The 16916-nt window shown below is 66.2% G+C and overlaps 2 protein-coding genes across 2 annotated transcripts; one reads left to right on the top strand and one right to left on the bottom strand.

The window, feature by feature from the left end:
* Positions 1-2223: 2223 nt before the first annotated feature.
* CRELD2 (cysteine rich with EGF like domains 2) lies at positions 2224-9303 on the bottom strand. Its single transcript, XM_070408036.1, has 10 exons — positions 9076-9303; positions 8253-8335; positions 7206-7316; positions 6803-6894; positions 6137-6313; positions 5307-5402; positions 4820-4903; positions 4010-4105; positions 3211-3360; positions 2224-2499 (listed from the first exon to the last, which is right to left on the bottom strand). Exons 1-10 carry the CDS (start codon positions 9199-9201, stop codon positions 2450-2452), a joined length of 1065 nt encoding a protein of 354 aa, XP_070264137.1. The 5' UTR covers positions 9202-9303; the 3' UTR covers positions 2224-2449.
* Positions 9304-9552: 249 nt separating this feature from the next.
* Positions 9553-16400, top strand: ALG12 (ALG12 alpha-1,6-mannosyltransferase). The gene is made up of 9 exons (XM_070408035.1): positions 9553-9856; positions 10515-10647; positions 11808-11981; positions 12608-12802; positions 13181-13284; positions 13897-14120; positions 15318-15487; positions 15572-15647; positions 15744-16400. The coding sequence occupies exons 1-9, from the start codon at positions 9689-9691 to the stop codon at positions 15973-15975; spliced, it is 1476 nt and encodes a 491-aa protein (XP_070264136.1). The 5' UTR covers positions 9553-9688; the 3' UTR covers positions 15976-16400.
* Positions 16401-16916: the final 516 nt, after the last annotated feature.

The following is a 16916-nucleotide window of genomic DNA, read 5'->3' as shown; positions in this document are numbered from 1 at the left end:
GGGCTGCCCGCGTGATTCCGCAGCGCCACCTGCTGGCCACGCCCTGCTCTGGCCCAGGAGCCGCGGAGGGTCAGTGTGGTCCCTGCTGCGGTCCCCACTGCCCCCCAAACCCCAGGGCTGGAGAGGAGGCTGCACGGCCAGCTGGGGTCGCTGCCAGAGGTGGGGATTCCCCTGCATCACCCGCCAGGCAGGGCCAGACCCCACACGAGGGCCCCCACATTCCAGCCCCCAGAACCCACCTCCCTGCACTGCAGACCACAGACCCTCAGCCACCGTGGTCCCAGGGCCCTGCCTGTGCCCCTCACCCCTGGCCTGGCCTGCGAGGTCCTGCTGGGGTCAAGTCCCCCCCCCCGCCCCCCCCCCCCCCCACCGTAGGCCAGGTGTCCCACCCTCCACATCCAGAGGAGAAGCCTGAGGCCGGGGTCCCTCCAAGGAGCCCGTCCCTGCTGAGGACGGAGGACGGGTGGGGGCTCACAGAGGATGTGACTTGGGGAAGGGATAGGGCAGTCCTCTGAGGGGGCAGCTGAGCAGAGCCCAGGGGAGGGAGGGAGGGGAGGAGGGGGGGAGGAGGGAGGAAGAGGCACCAGCAGAAGGGACACCCTTAGGAACTGCAGGCGCAGCTCGGCCTGACTCGCTCTGCCTGGTGGGGGGGCGCAATGAGGGGGCCGGGGGGCCCCACGTGGGACCTCAGAGCAGAGCCAGGAAGGGCCGTGCTGGCCGGGCCTCCCCAGACCCCACAGGTCCAGGAGGGGTCTCGTGTGGGCAGTGGCCCAGCAGGAGGCCAGGGCTGCTGCCCACAGAGGCCCAGACACGGGGCCAGGAGGGGCGGCACCTGCTGCAGGGACACAGCCCCCCTCCACTGCCCGGCGCTGCCCAGTTCCTCAGGACCCCCGCCCCCCCATGGCACTCATGCGGGGAGGGGACACCTGTGCCCACAGGCCAGGGTGGGAGGGGCGGCTCTCTGGGTGACTGGGCCATGCATGGGGAGTCGGCGCCACCCAGTGGCCACATGTCCAGTCCTGTGGCTTGCCCAAGGCCTGCGATTCCCTGGGTTCCAGCTGGAATGGGGGGGGTGGGGGGGGGTCAGTTCTGCTCCCTGGGCCACGAAGCCTGCCTGGGGGTTGGCTGATCAGAGACTGTCCAGCATGGCCTGGCCCTCCCTGGGAGCTGGCCTGGGCCGCCTGCCTCCCCTCCCGCCTGTCCCTCTCCAGGAGTCACCTGTCCCACCCTCCTCCCCAGGGCACTCTGGGCCTCCGTGTCCACCCGCCTGCCAGCGCCTGCACCAGCACCAGGCCCGTCGCCCCCTGGCACCCTCTGCCTGTCCCAGCGCTCACTTGGCTCTCCCTCCTCCAGCCCCTCAGGGTCGCCAGGGACCCACAGCCCAGACCCCCACTCCCCTGCACACCCTTGGCCGTCACTCCTCTGGGGGCGAACTCTCCCACCACCCGCTCTGCCCTGTGGCTGGCCCAGCCCTGCCCCTCGGTCCCCTGCCTGAGCTTATGTCGTCCCTGCCGAGCCCACCAGACTCCAGGCCCCTGGAGGAGCTCAGGGTCCCCCAGCCTGGGGCTGGCAGCTCTGTGTCCCCCACACAGACAGACATGCAGGGCGCGGAGCTGAGACGCGAGATGGGGAGAGCCAGCGGCACGCTGCCTGAGAGGTCAGGCGCCCCTGCGTGGGCCACACTGCTTCACTCCGGGTGTCCGAGCCTGGGGGCCGGAGCAGAGGCTGCGGTCCACCTGCCCCACTGACCTGTGAGAACACTGGGGGGGTCTCCCCACAAGCCAGCCTCCCCACCCCACAGCCTGCCCTTCCTCAGGGGTTCTGAGACCCCAATGCTGGCTGCCCCGCCCGAGGGCCCCTACTCTCTGGATCCCTCAACCACTCACTCTAAGGGGCCCACAGGTTGGGCCCTGACATCACCCGATTAAGATTCTGATTGAACTTGAGGGTGAGGTGGGTGCTCGGGGAGGGGATGCCTGGGGAGGGGGGCGCCCGGGGAGGGGGGCGCCCGGGGAGGGGGGTGCCCGGGGAGGGGGTACCTGGGGAGGGGGGCGCCCGGGGAGGGGGGGCGCCTGGGGAGGAGGCATGGGACCCCGAGACTGCAGGGCTGCTCCGGCCCGTGCCCCGCAGACCTCAGCAGTCACGGCTCCCAGGACGGGCGGAGCTGCACAGGCCAACGCCAGCCCAAGCCCACACCTTCCCAGTGAGACAAGCCCACACGTGTTCTAGGCCTACCTTCAGTGGTTCATTTTATTACAAAGAACGGTATCAAAATAGACAAATCTGTTTAAGAAGAACCAAAAATGCAGCTTTTTAAAGGGCCAATGAGCATCAACCGTTTTGAAGGCAGCTTCTCCGGGGCCTGGAGTCTCAGGCGAGGCTCAGGGTGTGCGTCCAGGACGTCGGCCTAAATAACTTAAAGGGGGTCTGGCTTCTGGCTGGACGATCCTCACAGGTCTTCACGGGAGGGCGGCTGTGTTGGGCTTTCCTCTGTGACTTCTGTCAGGAAACAAACAGGCTGCCTGGTAAAACCCATCAGAGGCCCCGGGGGTGTGGCCCGAGCCCTGGCTTGGGTGGGGGGGGTGCCCACGTACTGAGCTGCCTGCGCTCGCCCGTGTCCTGCCTGGGGCGCAGGCGGGGTCTGTCACAGCGGATTTAGGCTGGAAACTCCACCAGCGTCCCTGTGGACACTGCTTCTTCACCTCCCTCTGCTTCTAGGACTTTATAGAGCTCCTGGGAGGAACTGCGCCCCAAAAGAAGGTGCTGTCCAAACTCCCCCCGGCCCCCCCCCCAAACACAGCTGCAGCCGAGGACCACAGCCCAGGAGCTGGGAGGCAAGGCCCCCTGCAGGTTTCGGAGGGAGCAGAGCCCAGGTGTGATGTCCAGCCTCCGGGAAGGCCACCCAGGAGCCCTGGGGTCTGCAGACCTTCTGCTCATCCTCTCCTCCCACGGCCCCTCCCCTCCTCCCCAGTCCGTCTTTCTCTGCAGCATCTCCTGACCTTCATGGTTCAGGGCTTCACTTAGCATCTCCCACCTCCTGTCTGTGCAGGGAGCTCTGGCCCCACAGAGAAGCCCCCTCGTCTGCCAGGAACCCCGGCTGCCACCGCCAAGGGCTGCTTCCGTGTGAACTTAACTGGGAGCTCCGGGCGGGGCGTGACCCCCAGGGGAGAGGGCGGCGGGCCAGCTGCATGGAGACCTCCCCACACTCACCCGCCCCCGCTGGCTGAGGCGCCTGCACACAAGCGTCTTCTGTCTCCTCGAAGCCGTCGGGGCACACGCACACGTAGCTGCCAGGCGTGTTGTAGCAGTTCTCGTGCGTCCTCAGACACGGCTTCTCTGGCAGCGAGCACTCGTCCACATCTGAAAGCAAGGCCCTGCATAAGCCAGTGTCCTGGGCGGACGCACGCAGGTGATGGGATTCATCACACACACACACACACACACACACACACACAAACACACACACACGCATGGACGCACCGCAGGTGGCGGGGTTCATCACACACACACACATACACGCATGCACATGCATGGATGCACCGCAGGTGGCGGGGTTCATCACACACACACACACACACACACACACACACACACACGGATGCCCAAGTCTCAGAAATGTCAGCCAGAGGGAGCAGCGGGGAGAGAAATAACACGCAGCTCAAAGATGGGGGCTCTCGGGGAGAAGCAGAGGAGAGCGCCCAGGAACGTGCAGGCGGGAGCCCAGCCCCTGAGGCCCTGAAGCCCAGCCTCGGGCCAGGCCACCAGGAGCTGACAGCCACGGTGGGCGCGAGGCTGGACAGAGCACGAGGGGCAGGGCCGTAGCCGGTCACCAGCCGTGTGCGCACCTGGGCACCCGGGCAGCCCTGGCGTCCCCACCCCCCGCCCCCGCCCCCACCCCTCCTGAGACCCCGGGGTCTGCAGGGAGCTGAGCCGGTCTGTCCCCAGGGGCGCGTGGCTGTTCCTGCCGGTCCCTTGGCCGGGCTCCCCTGGGCCCCGCAGAGGCGCTGACCTGCACACTGGCCGCTCTCCTTCGTGTAGCCGGCGATGCACTCCTTACATTGTCCCGGGCCCTTCCCGGTGCAGCCCACACAGGTGGCGTCACATTCTAGACACAGGAGAGACCGTGACAGCAGCAGCCCGGCCTCCGGGAGCAGCCGGGTCTGAAACCACAGCGCGGACAGGCGGGGCCGATACCGGGATCCTGCACCCGCCGCGCAGGGCTAACAGGGCGCCCTCCACACCCCACCTGCCTCCCGGCAAAGCCGTGCCTGAGCTAAGGCCCAGCAGGGGCGGGAGCCTGGGGGACCTGTGGGGGTAGCTTTCTCCACACAACCTCGAGCTCGGGGACCCTGTCCACTCGCCTGCTGGAGCCCCGCATGGCAGCCGGGGCCATGAGGGGCCCGTCAGACAGGAAGGGCTCGTGCTGTCCGGACAGCGACAGGCAGCCTCCCCTGGCACAGCCGTCGGGCCCCTGAGGCCCTAAACCCACGTCCCTGACTGAGCAATTTGGAAACTAACCCCAAAAGCAGGGAAGAGCGTGGAAACTACCGGCAAGGGGTCTACAGCTGACAGCTGTGCAACGGCCCACACCGGGCGGAGGCGGGAGGAGGTGACGCAGGGACGGTCACCACCGAAGCCCGGGCCCGACAGGAGGCCGCGGGCACCGAGTAGACACGCGAGGCTCCCTCTCCGTGGAACGTCTTCTAGTACCTTCCTGACAGCCCATTCGCATGATCTGGGTTTTCGGCAGCAAACACCTGCTACCTGCCTGCCCCCTCGGGGTGTTCGAGCTTAGAGGGAGGAGGGCGCCGGGCCACACCTTCGCACTGGAAGGAGCCACGGGTGTTCTCGCAGAACTGCTGCTCGCCACAGGGGGGCGTCTCCGCCGCACACTCGTCCACGTCTGCAACCAACATCCCCGGTTAGCGGTTAGCGAGCGGCCCTGCCACCGGGGGGCCCAGAGCTGGTTCCCCAACACGACGCCCAGGGCCAGCCCGGGAAGAGTGGCCACGGTGTGGGGACAAAGGACCCATGTGCCACAGGCAGGGCCACTATGAGGGACGGTGCTGGGTGAGCGCCCTCTTTCTCACGGCCTCGCACAAGCCCTGCAACCAGGCCGGGCTAGGTGGCGGGGTCACACTCGCCCTGACCCTGCACTGGACATGGGCACACAGTCTGACTGGCTTAAGGCCACGCAGCTCTGAGGGGTGGGATGGGAACGCCAGTGATACTGGTGGGAGCCTGCAGGGCCGTGGGGGTTGGGGGGGGTGGGGGGAGGAGCCTGCAGGACACGGAGGGAGCCTCACCCACGCAGGCGCCGTCCTCCGGGGCCCAGCCCGCTTGGCACTGGCTGCAGTCTCTGTTGGTTGGGCCAGTGCACAGCTTGCAGGACTCGTTACAGGCTGCAGGCAGAGGGGGCGCCATCAGCAGGGGACCAGCCTGGGCTTCCTGCACGTCAGGGGTCTCCCTCCAAGGAGAACACGCTGACATGCCGCCAGCCGTGGGCTTACAGCCCCCCAGCAGCCAGTCAGCGTGCGCCTCGGAGGGCGCCGCCCACGTGCCCGCGTGGTCAGTGGGCCCATCACAGCTGAGAGGGTCTGTCTGCCTGTAACTCACTGAGGGGGAGCCCAGGTACTGGCCCTGAAGACCAGGTAGGAGACCCACCTCCAACACCAGGGTAAGCGGGGGGCGTGTCCTCTGGGAGGGACCTAGGACCAGGAGGCCCTCCATGCGGCCTGCACCCCCTCCCGCCCCCCGCCTCCTCAGTGACACCGGCCGGCTCCGCCTGAGTGACAGCAGGCACCCCGGCCTCCGCACCCCACGCCACATGCACCCGGGACTCTCAGCGGGGACCAGGGCCGGCAGTCCTGCAGGGGGCGCGGGGGGCAAGCCCTGCACTAGAACACGCCAGGCGCCCGCCCGGTCACGAGAAAAGACCCCGTGGATGTCACAGAACTGCCACCCGAGCTGTCCCCTAGGGGTCAGGAGAAAAGTGACACTTCTCCCCTGGGGGCTGTTTAGGGACAGGAAGTGCGACCACCCGGTGCCTGGTCTTGTCCCTTCCCCACCCCCGCCCCCGCACGCCTGGGCAGGAGACTCGCAGGCCCCGTCCCCCCCCTCCGCGGGGCCGTGGTACCTGTGCAGACGCTGTGTGTCTCGTTCCGCAGCGCGCTGAAGTAGCCGTCCACGCAGTCGGTGCACAGGGCCCCGCGGTAGCCCGGGTGGCACTGGCAGGACCCGTCGCCCTGCCTGCTGCCGTCTCCACTGCAGCGCCCGTTCCCGCTGCAGGGCCTCTCGGACCCGCCCCGGCACGCTGTGGGGACAGAGCGCATCAGCGCACGCAGGAGGCAGCCGGGGCGCGTTCTCACTCCCGCACAGTCAAGAGAGCTCTTCGGATCTTCTGCTAAAGCCCAAGGCCTGCTCACCCCGGAAGCCTGCACGGCCGCCTGAGCACCCAGTCAGGGCAGCCTCACCCGAGGCTCAGAGCGAGGAAGCTCACACGGGGGGCGTGGAGCTGATGGCCAGCAAGACTGCCCAGCGGCGGCCACAAGCCACCAGAAAGTGGGAAGGGCAGGCAGGAGGCGGCTTCGGTCAGTGAGGGCCTCACCTTAAAAACTGCCCATGCTGTCCGGCTGACCCCGTGAGGGACTTGGGTAACGCTCAACCACAAGGGGCCTAGCCCGGACCCACCCCGAGGCACAGCTGCCCACCGGCCGCCTCCCACACGCGTGCCAGGACCGGGCAGGGCGTCAGCAGGAGCCCTCCGGTGACGCGGGTAAACGGGATCTCGCCAGGAGCGTACCGAGGCAGTCCGGGCCGTAGGTTCCCGGAGGACAGCAAGCTTCCAGCGTCTTCACACAAAACCACTCAAACAAGTCAGGGTGCTCCTTCTTCCTAGGATTTAAACGTGTTCGTTAACCCTCACACACAGGTGTCTCAGAGCAAAAGCCAGTTCCCTGCCGCACATGCTCCCCGCCTCCTGCAACCCGGGAGGCCGCTGAGCGTGCACGCCCTCTCCCCACGTGCTGCGGGGTCACTGCCTGAAGGTCACTGAGGACGGCCGGGCGTCGGGGGAGAAGCCGGTGTGAGGAAGCTCTCTGACCTGCTTCTGGAACTTCCCTGAGTCTGAAGTTACTTCAAAACCAGGCGTTGAAAACAAAGCATTTGTGGTGGATCTTGTGACCGGGCGGAGCGGGCGGACTCACCGCCGCAGCCACCAGGCCTCCAGCTGCTCCTCGTGCTCCTCCACCAGGCGGTTGCACTCGAAGTCGCTGCTCTCACACAGGCTCTCCACGATCTCCATCAGGCGGACCTCGCTGCAAGGCAAGTGGCCAGCACCGGTCAGCCCAGCTCCCAGTCAGCCCAGCACTGGTCAGCCCAGCACCCCGTCAGGCCAGCCCAGCACCGGTCAGCCCAGCACCTGGTCAGCCCAGTACCAGTTAGCCCAGCACCCGGTCAGTCCAGCACCTGGTCAGCCCAGCACCCACCTGGTCAGCCCAGCACCAGTCAGCCCAGCACCCGGTCAGCCCAGCACCTGGTCAGCCCAGTACCACTTAGCCCAGCACCGGTCAGCCCAGCACCTGGTCAGCCCAGCACCCACCTGGTCAGCCCAGCACCAGTCAGCCCAGCACCCGGTCAGCCCAGCACCTGGTCAGCCCAGCACCCACCTGGTCAGCCCAGCACCCACCCCGTCAGCCCAGCACCAGTCAGCCCAGCACCCGGTCAGGCCAGCCCAGCAGCTGGTCAGCCCAGCACCGATCAGGCCAGAACCTAGTCAGGCCTGTACCCAGTCAGCCCAGCACCGATCAGGCCAGTACCCACCTGGTCAGCCCAGCACCCAGTCAGCCCAGCGCCCAGCACCCAGTCAGCCCTCCTACCGGGAGGTGCTGAGGCCCCACTAGAGGTCAGGCGGAGCTGTGGGGCCACGCGTGGTGCTATGCAGAGGACTGAACTGGAAGGGGAGCTGTCAGAAGGCCTCTCTGTCTTCAGGGTGATGGGCAGAGTCAGGGGGGTCCCAGGGGAAACCCTGAAGCTGGGGGTGGGAGCTCTGGACAGAGGGGAGGCCAGCGACTGACAGTTCGTGGGATGGACTCTGTCCCTGAGTCTCGGAGAGGCCAGCGTGTCTGCTGTGTGCACTGGGAGCCAAAGGCCAGCTACGGCCAGTGGGTCAGCTCCAGGCCGGAGCACAGGTGCCAGGCTGCAGGGACCCTCTGTGCTCCGCCCCAGGAACAGCCGTGCTGAGGGGCACCCACCTGGACTCATACTTGGACAGCGACTTCTCCTCCCAGGCCGTGTTCCCGCCGCCGAAGTTCTTCTTGGCCGTGTCCACCATTCCCTGCGGGCGGAGGGTGCGCATGGGCTCAGGCTCCCTGGCCCCGGTGGGGTGACCATGTACACCTCGGGAGCGACCTGGGCCATCTCAGGGGTAACCTGGGCCCATGATGGGGTGTCCCGGTCTGTACGGGGTGTCCTTGGCCCATGATGGGGTGTCCTGGTCCGTACGGGGTGTCCCGGCCCATGACGGGGTGTCCTGGCCCATGAAGGGGTGTCCTGGTCCATAAGGGGTGTCCCCGGCCCATGACGGGGTGTCCCGGTCCATACGGGGTGTCTCGGCCCATGATGGGGTGTCCCTGGCCCATGACGGGGTGTCCCGGTCCGTACGGGGTATCCACGGCCTATGACGGGGTGTCCCGATCCATATGGGGTGTCTTGGCCCATGACGGGGTGTCCCCGGCCCATGACGGGGTGTCCCGGTCCGTACGGGGTATCCACGGCCCATGACGGGGTGTCCCCGGCCCATGAAGGGGTGTCCCGGCCCATGACGGGGTGTCCTGGTCCATAAGGGGTGTCCCCGGCCCATGAAGGGGTGTCCCGGCCCATGAAGGGGTGTCCCGGCCCATGACGGGGTGTCCCCGGCCCATGAAGGGGTGTCCCGGCCCATGACGGGGTGTCCCCGGCCCATGAAGGGGTGTCCCGGCCCATGAAGGGGTGTCCCGGCCCATGACGGGTGTCCCCGGCCCATGACGGGTGGCCCGATCTCGGGGTGGCCGGGGCCCGGTCCCGCGGGCGGCCCACCTGGTTGAACTTGTCCACCAGCTCCCGGCAGCGCTTGCAGGGCGTCGGCTTCGGGGAGGCCCCGCGGGGCAGCCCCAGCAGCAGCCCCAGCAGCAGCCCCAGCGCGGCCCGGGCCGGGGGGCGCATGGCGGCCGAGCGGCACCGGCCGAGTCGGAAACGGCGCGCTACGGCCTCCACCGCCCACCGGCTCCGCGCCCGCGGTTCCCGGGGCTACTTGACGGCGCCGGGCCGGGCCCCGCCCCCCGCCAGCCCTCGCAACGCCATTGGTCGGGGGAATCCTCCCCGTCCCCATGTGGCCCAATCAGAGCTCGCCACGAGGTGGCCAATAGGGAGGCCCCGGGTCAGCGTCCGCGGGGACCGCCCCCGGCGCCATCTTTACTCCGGGCGAGCGGGGCGCCGGCCGGGCCCTGGCGGCCATGTTAGGGTCGGGCAAGGGCGCCCCCGCCCCCCTCCCTTCCCGGCTTCCGGCGCCCCAGTTCCAGCCGCGGGAGCCGAGCCGGCCGCGCTCCGAGAGGCGCCTCCGCGGACGGGCGAGGTCAGCGGGAGCTGCCGCGGGCGGGGCCTCGGGGTGGGCGCGCGGGTCCCCGAGGGGCGCGCGGGAAGCTGCGCGCAGATGGCGGGGAAGAGGCCGCCGGGCGCGGGCGGGCAGCGCCGGCTGCTGGGGCTGCTGGTGGCCGTGGCCGCCGTGCACCTGCTCAGCTGCCCCTACACGAAGGTGGAGGAGAGCTTCAGCCTGCAGGCCGCGCACGACCTGCTCTTCCACCGGCTGCGCCTGGAGCAGGTGAGGCCGCCCCCGAGCCCGCGCGCGGCTGACCCTGACCCTGGCCCTGGCCCTGGCCCTGGCCCTGACCCTGAGCGGCTGACCCTGACCCTGACCCCGATCCTGACCCCGACCCTTAGCGGCTGACGCTAGCCCTGACCCTGACCCCGACCCTGGCCCTGGCCCTGAGCGGCTGACCCTGACCCTGACCCCGACCCTGAGCGGCTGACCCTGACCCTGACCCCGACCCTGGCCCTGACCCTGACCCTGATCCTGACCCTGACCCTGACCCCGACCCTGGCCCTGACCCTGACCCTGATCCTGACCCTGACCCTGACCCTGACCCTGACCCCCGAGCCCGCGCGGGGCTGACCCTGACCCTGGCCCTGGCCCTGGCCCTGGCCCTGACCCTGAGCGGCTGACCCTGACCCTGACCCCGATCCTGACCCCGACCCTGAGCGGCTGACGCTAGCCCTGACCCTGACCCCGACCCTGGCCCTGACCCTGACCCTGACCCTGACCCCGACCCTGGCCCTGACCCTGACCCTGATCCTGACCCTGACCCTGATCCTGACCCTGACCCCCGAGCCCGCGCGCGGCTGATCCTGACCCTGGCCCTGGCCCTGACCCTGGCCCTGACCCTGGCCCTGACCCTGACCCGAGCGCGCCTCCCCCGCAGTACGACCACCTGGAGTTCCCGGGCGTGGTCCCCAGGACGTTCCTCGGGCCGCTGGTCCTCGCCGCGCTGTCCAGCCCCGGGGTCTGCGCGCTCGCGCTGCTGGGCGCGTCCAAGTTCTACGCGCAGCTGACCGGTAAGGGCCGTGGGACCCGGCGACCCGCCAGCTGGAGGGAGGCCCCGGGCTCACTGTCCGCCGGTGGCCCGGCTGCCCTTGGCCACGCAGCACGTGTTTCAGCGCACGGGGCGAGGTGGGACGGCAGCCCTTTCTGGGGTGTGACCCGGGACAGGGAACCCAGCCGGGTGCCCCTCGCAGCTGTGAACTGGGGGTGTCTGCACCTTCCCGCCCGGGGCTGCCTGTGCAGATCCGTCTGGGCCGTTCCGAGGGCTCGCTGCGCCGAGCTCTGCAGCCTCAGTTTCCAGCCAGCAGCACTGTCTCCAGTTCAGTATCCAAACCCCACACCGTGTTCACCTTCCCCCACGGACGCAAGCACGGCCTCACGGCGCATTTGTCTGGCCTGACGGCGAGCTGTGACCAATCCAGATCCCCGAGGAGCCAGGTCCCCAAGGAGCCAGGTCCCCCAGGAGCCAGATCCCCGAGGAGCCAGGTCCCCCAGGAGCCAGATCTCCGAGGAGCCGGATCCCCGAGGAGCCAGGTCCCCGAGGAGCCAGGTCCCCGAGGAGCCAGGTCCCCGAGGAGCCAGGTCCCCCAGGAGCCAGATCCCCAAGGAGCCAGGTCCCCGAGGAGCCAGATCCCCGAGGAGCCAGGTCCCCCAGGAGCCAGATCTCCGAGGAGCCGGATCCCCGAGGAGCCAGGTCCCCGAGGAGCCAGGTCCCCGAGGAGCCAGGTCCCCCAGGAGCCAGATCCCCAAGGAGCCAGATCCCCGAGGAGCCAGGTCCCCGAGGAGCAGCCGCTGGGCTCTCGGAAGGCATCCCAGGAGGCCGCAGTCTGCAGTCACACTGGCAGCTAGACAGGCCGGCTGGTCACGGGGGCGCTGGGGAGTCCTGGGCGGGACAGTGGGGGCCTGTGAGCATGTGGTGCTGGAGGTGTCCCCGCCAAGTGAGGGCTTCGGGTGCCAGTTTCGGGCTCGTCACCCCGGTACGGACCCTGCCCACGTCTCACAGTCACAGTGAAGTGTTGGGGCCGGCCATCCGTTCCCCACGTGCAGTCGTTTTTAGTACCAAAGACCCTCCCCTCTCAGGGTTGTTTCACTGTCACCAGGTCGCTGACCGACCCCTGCAGGTTAGTGTCAGACCGCGGGGCCGGTCGGTCACACACCTGTCGCTTCTGTTTAGTGAGAGCCGTCCTTGGACTCGGGGTGATCTTTGGGCTTTGGACTTTGCAAAAAGAAGTGCGCCGGCATTTCGGGGCCACGGCGGCCACCATGTTCTGCTGGATGACGGCCTCGCAGTTCCACCTGATGTTCTACTGCACGCGGACGCTCCCCAACGTGCTGGCGCTGCCCGTGGGTACGTAGTGGACGCCGGTCAGGCCTGCGATGGCTCCCATGCCTCTCGCTGGGTGGAGCACTACTGCCAGGGGACAGGTGAGGGGGTGTCCGTTGAGGAGCACCTGCCAGGCGATCGCTGCGCCCCGTGGGGCGTCGTAGAAACGCCCAGTGACGGGACAGCCCGGGTGGGTGGAGGTGCACTTTCCAGGAAAGGGAGCACCTGGGACGGCTCCCTGTGCAGGCCCTGCAGGGACTCGGGCAGGTGGCAGCTCGCTGTGGATGTTCTGGGGGCGCCCCAGGCATATTGGAGAGCCACAAGGAGGCCATGGATGGCGTGGGTGTGGGGTTCTGTGCTGACCCGATAGAGGCGTGGCCTGGCCCTCACCATGCCTTGGGAGGTGGCAGGCAGAGCGCCATTCTCAGCGAACAGTGGGCGGAGCCAGCAGGACTGGAGTGGAGAATGGCCGTGGTGGGCACTGCTAACGGAGCCCCAGGCTCCGGAGATACCCCTGGGGTCTGGGCTGTGTGACGGTGCAGGATGCGGGGCAGGGGCAGGGGCGGGACGGTCCTGGGCAGTGTGTGCTGCTCCTGTGGTTCTGCGTGGCTCTCACACGAGAAGTAAAGGCTGCGTCTTGCGGTTCACAGTGCTGCTGGCCCTGGCGGCCTGGCTGCAGCAGCGGTGGGCCCGCTTCATCCGGCTCTCGGCACTGGCCATCCTGGTCTTCCGGGCCGAGCTGAGCCTGCTCCTGGGCCTCGTGCTGCTGCTGCTGCTCTGCACCCGGCGGCTGTCCGTGGCCAGGGCCCTGCGCTGCGCCGTGCCCGCCGGCCTGCTCTGCCTCGGTGAGTCGGAGTGCCGCCTCCTGCCTGGAGGTAGTACTTGCTTTCATTTCAGAAATGAAGAAAAATGGGGAGGGTTTGATTTTTGTCACTAAACAAAATTCCTTTGAAATCTAAGCAGCAATAGAGAGTCCTTGCCATGCTGCCTGAGCGTCCCCAAAAGGCGCTCCCCTCCTCCCACTGCGCCCAGGTCATGTGACCCACGGGAAGATGCCCTCGGGGACCTTGGCCCCAACACGCCAGTTCCTTCCTGTGGAGCTGATGGCTCATGGGGACATGGCCCTGGGGCCTGGGACACGGCCGCCCTCTCTCCCCCGGCAGCCTGCGTGGCGTGTGCGCTCAGGGGCCGTGTCCCTTCCTGAGGAACCATTGCTTTGCCAGGACTGACGGTGGCGGTGGACTCCTATTTTTGGCGCTACCTTGTGTGGCCGGAAGGAACTGTGCTCTGGTATAACACCGTCCAGAACAAAAGCTCTAACTGGGGAGTATCCTTTACCCGCCACCGGGATGGCCCACTGGGCAGGGTGCCGGCGGCCAGCGCCTTGCTCAGGCCCGGCGAGGAGCTGCTCTCCTCCCAACTGTCTCATCTGACGGGGCACCTGAGCGGTGTGGCAGCAGCCATAGCACCAGGAACGGCACCTTCACCCTGTCCACCCAGGGACCCTGCAGCGCGGGGCTGGGGCCTCTGCTCCGGTCCTGCCCACCCCATGGAAACAACTCCTTGCGTTTGGAGCCCCAGCTGCCCCTTCAGTCCTGTGGCTGCTCTCTGGTGCGTTATTGTGGGATATTAAACCCACAGGAAGGACCGCGGGTAGGTCCCCAGTGCATCTGTCACCCAGGGCAGTGGTTTCCGTGGAGGGAAAAGCCCTGCACAGCCTGGTCCCCGTTCACTGGATGTGCCGCTGCTGCCCAGGCCCGGGCCCTGGCCTGTGTCCCCGAGTGAAGGGGGTCACATGGTGACCTGAGGCCCGGGGTCCGGGGCGCCCCGGACAGAGACACCTGTCCGGGCTGTGTCTTCCCTGTGCTCCTGGCCGGAACCCGACTGGCTGGATGCATGACCATCGCTGCCACGTGGCCTCCTTGACCCTCCCGCCCAGACCTCGCCCCTGCTGTGGTACTTCTACTCGGCCCTGCCCCGGGGCCTGGGCAGCAGCCTGCTGTTCGTGCCCCTGGGCCTCGTGGACAGAAGGGCCTGGGCCTTGCTCCTGCCGGCACTGGGGTTCGTGGCCCTGTACTCGCTGCTCCCCCACAAGGAGCTGCGCTTCATCATCTACACCTTCCCCCTGCTGAACGTCGTGGCCGCCCGGGGCTGCGCCTACCTGTGAGTGCTGGCTCTGCCCGCCGCTGCTGAGTCTCAAAGGGGACGGTTTGCAAGGGAAACAGGGCGGCCCTGACTGTCTCCAAGGCAACGGCCTCTGGGCCAAGCCCGGGTCAGGATGGGCCACGCACTGGCCAATGGCTCTGCTTGGTCCGTCTCTGTCTTCAGTCGACCTGGACGCGTGTCTCAGGCCTGTCTGCGCATGGCTCTGCCGTGTCCAGGGCTCAGTCACTTGGGGCGGCAGGAGAGAGCGGCCAGGCAGGGTATGAGGGTATGAGGCGGGGGTCAGGTGAAGAAGGGCTGCTCAGAGCGGCAGGCTGGCTCGCTTTGTGGGCTGAGAAAGGGGGCCCTAGTTCATCAGATCCCAGCTGGCCACTTGTGAACGTGGAGTCTTCCCATGATGCCCTGCGCTGAACTCACTCTCCCCAACCGGTAGTCCGGCTCGGGGGTAGCAGAGCAGGCCGGTGGGGGCCGGAGAGCAAGGGACAAGCTGTGTGTCTGGCAGGAGGCAGCGGGCACTGGGGGCTCCCTCCCCCCACAGGGACGCAGCAGTTATTCCTGGACATTGATCCCGGGGGCTGGGGTGAAGGTTTGGGTGGTAGATTTGCATCTCAAAAGGCAGAAACGGAACTCATTCGCTGCCTGTGAGTGGTCCAGGGCCACCGTCCCTCCCCAGGTTGGGCTGGACCACAGGGAAGACCATTGGTGGTGACATCGTTCACACCGAGGCTCTGCAGTCCCGATCGGCCAACGCCTGGTTGAGAAGGGCTCAGCGGGGCCTGCGCGGAGTCTGGTCAAGGGTCCCCTGAGTTGACACAGGCCAGCACCTCTGACGGCCCAGGCGGACGGTATTCTCTCCATGGGCTCAGGTCTCTTGGGGCCTCTGCCCGGCGCCATGTTCGCCGGCTCCCTGACAAGCCGCACAGCATTCAGTGTTTGGCCTCGGGGCTGTGCTCGAATCTAGTCATAACTCAGAGAGTTTCAAATTCTAATATCAATTTTAAATTGTCATTTTGGGTGGAATTTCAGAGAGAAAAGTTGTAAGGTAGTTGACCCACTTCCTTTGGTGATTTATATACCTACTTGGTGATTAACCTTGTTAGGACTCAGCGAAAGGGACCAGCAGGTTCATATTCGTGGTGACATTTCTTCCACCCGTGGCTGTCGCTCACTTTCCACGAAACGACTGCTCTTTTCCAGGCTGAACAACAACAAGAAGTCCTGGCTGTACCGAGCAGGCTCCCTCCTCGTGCTCGGGCACCTCGTGCTGAACGCCGCCCACTCGGCCACAGCCCTCTACGTGTCCCACTTCAACTACCCTGGTGGCGTGGCCATGCAGCGGCTGCACGAGCTGGTGCCCCCCCGGACAGGTAGGTGCTCGGCTGTGCGGGACCCGCTGCAGCTCGGGCAGAGGTGCCCAGCCCGGTTCTAACCGCGCACAAGGTTTTCCCCAGACGTTGTCCTGCACATCGATGTGGCTGCTGCACAGACGGGCGTGTCTCGGTTCTTGGAGGTCAACGGCGCCTGGAGGTATGTTCCTGCCATGGTGTCACTGCAGGTGGGGACAATGGTGATGGGGCTGGCGTGGGGCCATGGCCCAGGTGCACGCGTTCTCCTGTCTTGCAGATACGAGAAGAGGGAGGATGTGCAGCCTGGGTCGGAGCACATGCTGGCCTACACACACCTGCTCATGGAGGCGGTCCCTGAGCACCTGGCCCTCTACAGGGACACACACCGGGTGCTGGCCAGTGTCGCAGGTACCACGGGGGTGAGTCTGAACCTGACCAGACTGCCTCCCTTCAACGTCAACCTGCAGACAAAGCTGGTGCTTCTGGAGAGACGGCTCAGGCCCTCCTGAGGGAACGCCTAGCGCCCGACGAGAACAGCACAGGCACAACCACACACATGACGTGCCTCCTATACAGGCCCTGGAAGGCCGGCCAAAGCCACCCCGCCACCCCTGAGACAGTGACCCCACGTTTGCACTGCACACCAGGGGGCCTGGGCACAGCCGGCTGCCCTGGGAAGCTGCTTTGGGGAGGCAGCCACATCTGCTGCCCGTGGGCCTGAGCACCTAACCAAGTGCAGCCTTTGGGAAGGTCACGTGTCTGTAGCTGTGAAGTCGGAGCCTTCACACCTGCTGGATGGCGTACCCCGACCTGAATCCCACGCTGGGCGAATTTTTCTCCATCGTCCCAGGGACACAGTTCCATCACGAGGAAATTTCAGACATACACGTTCAAGTGGGATGAGAATTAAAGTTTGTACATCTTTTCTTATTAACCATCTTATATGTGATGTTTCCAGAGAGTGCCTTCACCTAGGTTTTATTTTTATGTGATGAACTAGTGGCCCGGTGTACGAATTTGTGCACATTGAAAGGAAGTTAATTAGAAGAAATATTTTAATATCGCTATTTGCCCTTTTTCTATAATAGAAGTGTCAACCAAATTCACGATCGATAATGACAGATCGAAACATGCGTTTGCAATTGACGCCAGCAAGAGCTTTATATATATCGCGCATGCGCAAGTCAACTTAGCCTTTTCTAGATATAGAATAACCTTGCTTCATTAGACCTGCTTTCTGATTTAGCTAAACTTTCCAGCCCAGTGAAGCACCCCAACTTCCCTTCCAGGTAATTGCCAACAACACAGCAGTAAATATCAACACAAAGCAGATGATTATTGTAGATCATGCAGGGAGAACAATGGGTGAAATATTTAACTGCAGCCGTGTTTGACTATATTCTGCACAGTGAGAAAACCTGCAGTCATTTTCAAGCTCCACCATTTCTTG

Source organism: Myotis yumanensis, unplaced genomic scaffold (assembly GCF_028538775.1).
Source record: "Myotis yumanensis isolate MYYU_CA2020_CCGP unplaced genomic scaffold, mMyoYum1.0.hap1 SCAF_3, whole genome shotgun sequence".
In the NCBI taxonomy this organism is placed as follows: domain Eukaryota; kingdom Metazoa; phylum Chordata; class Mammalia; order Chiroptera; family Vespertilionidae; genus Myotis; species Myotis yumanensis.
Note: the sequence above shows the minus strand (reverse complement) of the source record. Positions and strands in the feature narration are given on the sequence as shown.

Coding starts and splice junctions, on each gene's coding strand:
- CRELD2 (XM_070408036.1), bottom strand. CDS start 9,201: ATGCGCCCCCCGGCCCGGGCCGCGCTGGGGCTGCTGCTGGGGCTGCTG. Junction 5,403..6,136: donor GACACACAGCGTCTGCACAG/GTACCACGGCCC, acceptor CTCTGCCTGCAG/CCTGTAACGAGTCCTGCAAG. Junction 2,500..3,210: donor GCCTCAGCCAGCGGGGGCGG/GTGAGTGTGGGG, acceptor GTTTCCTGACAG/AAGTCACAGAGGAAAGCCCA.
- ALG12 (XM_070408035.1), top strand. CDS start 9,689: ATGGCGGGGAAGAGGCCGCCGGGCGCGGGCGGGCAGCGCCGGCTGCTG. Junction 10,648..11,807: donor GTTCTACGCGCAGCTGACCG/GTAAGGGCCGTG, acceptor GCTTCTGTTTAG/TGAGAGCCGTCCTTGGACTC. Junction 12,803..13,180: donor CGCCGGCCTGCTCTGCCTCG/GTGAGTCGGAGT, acceptor TTGCTTTGCCAG/GACTGACGGTGGCGGTGGAC.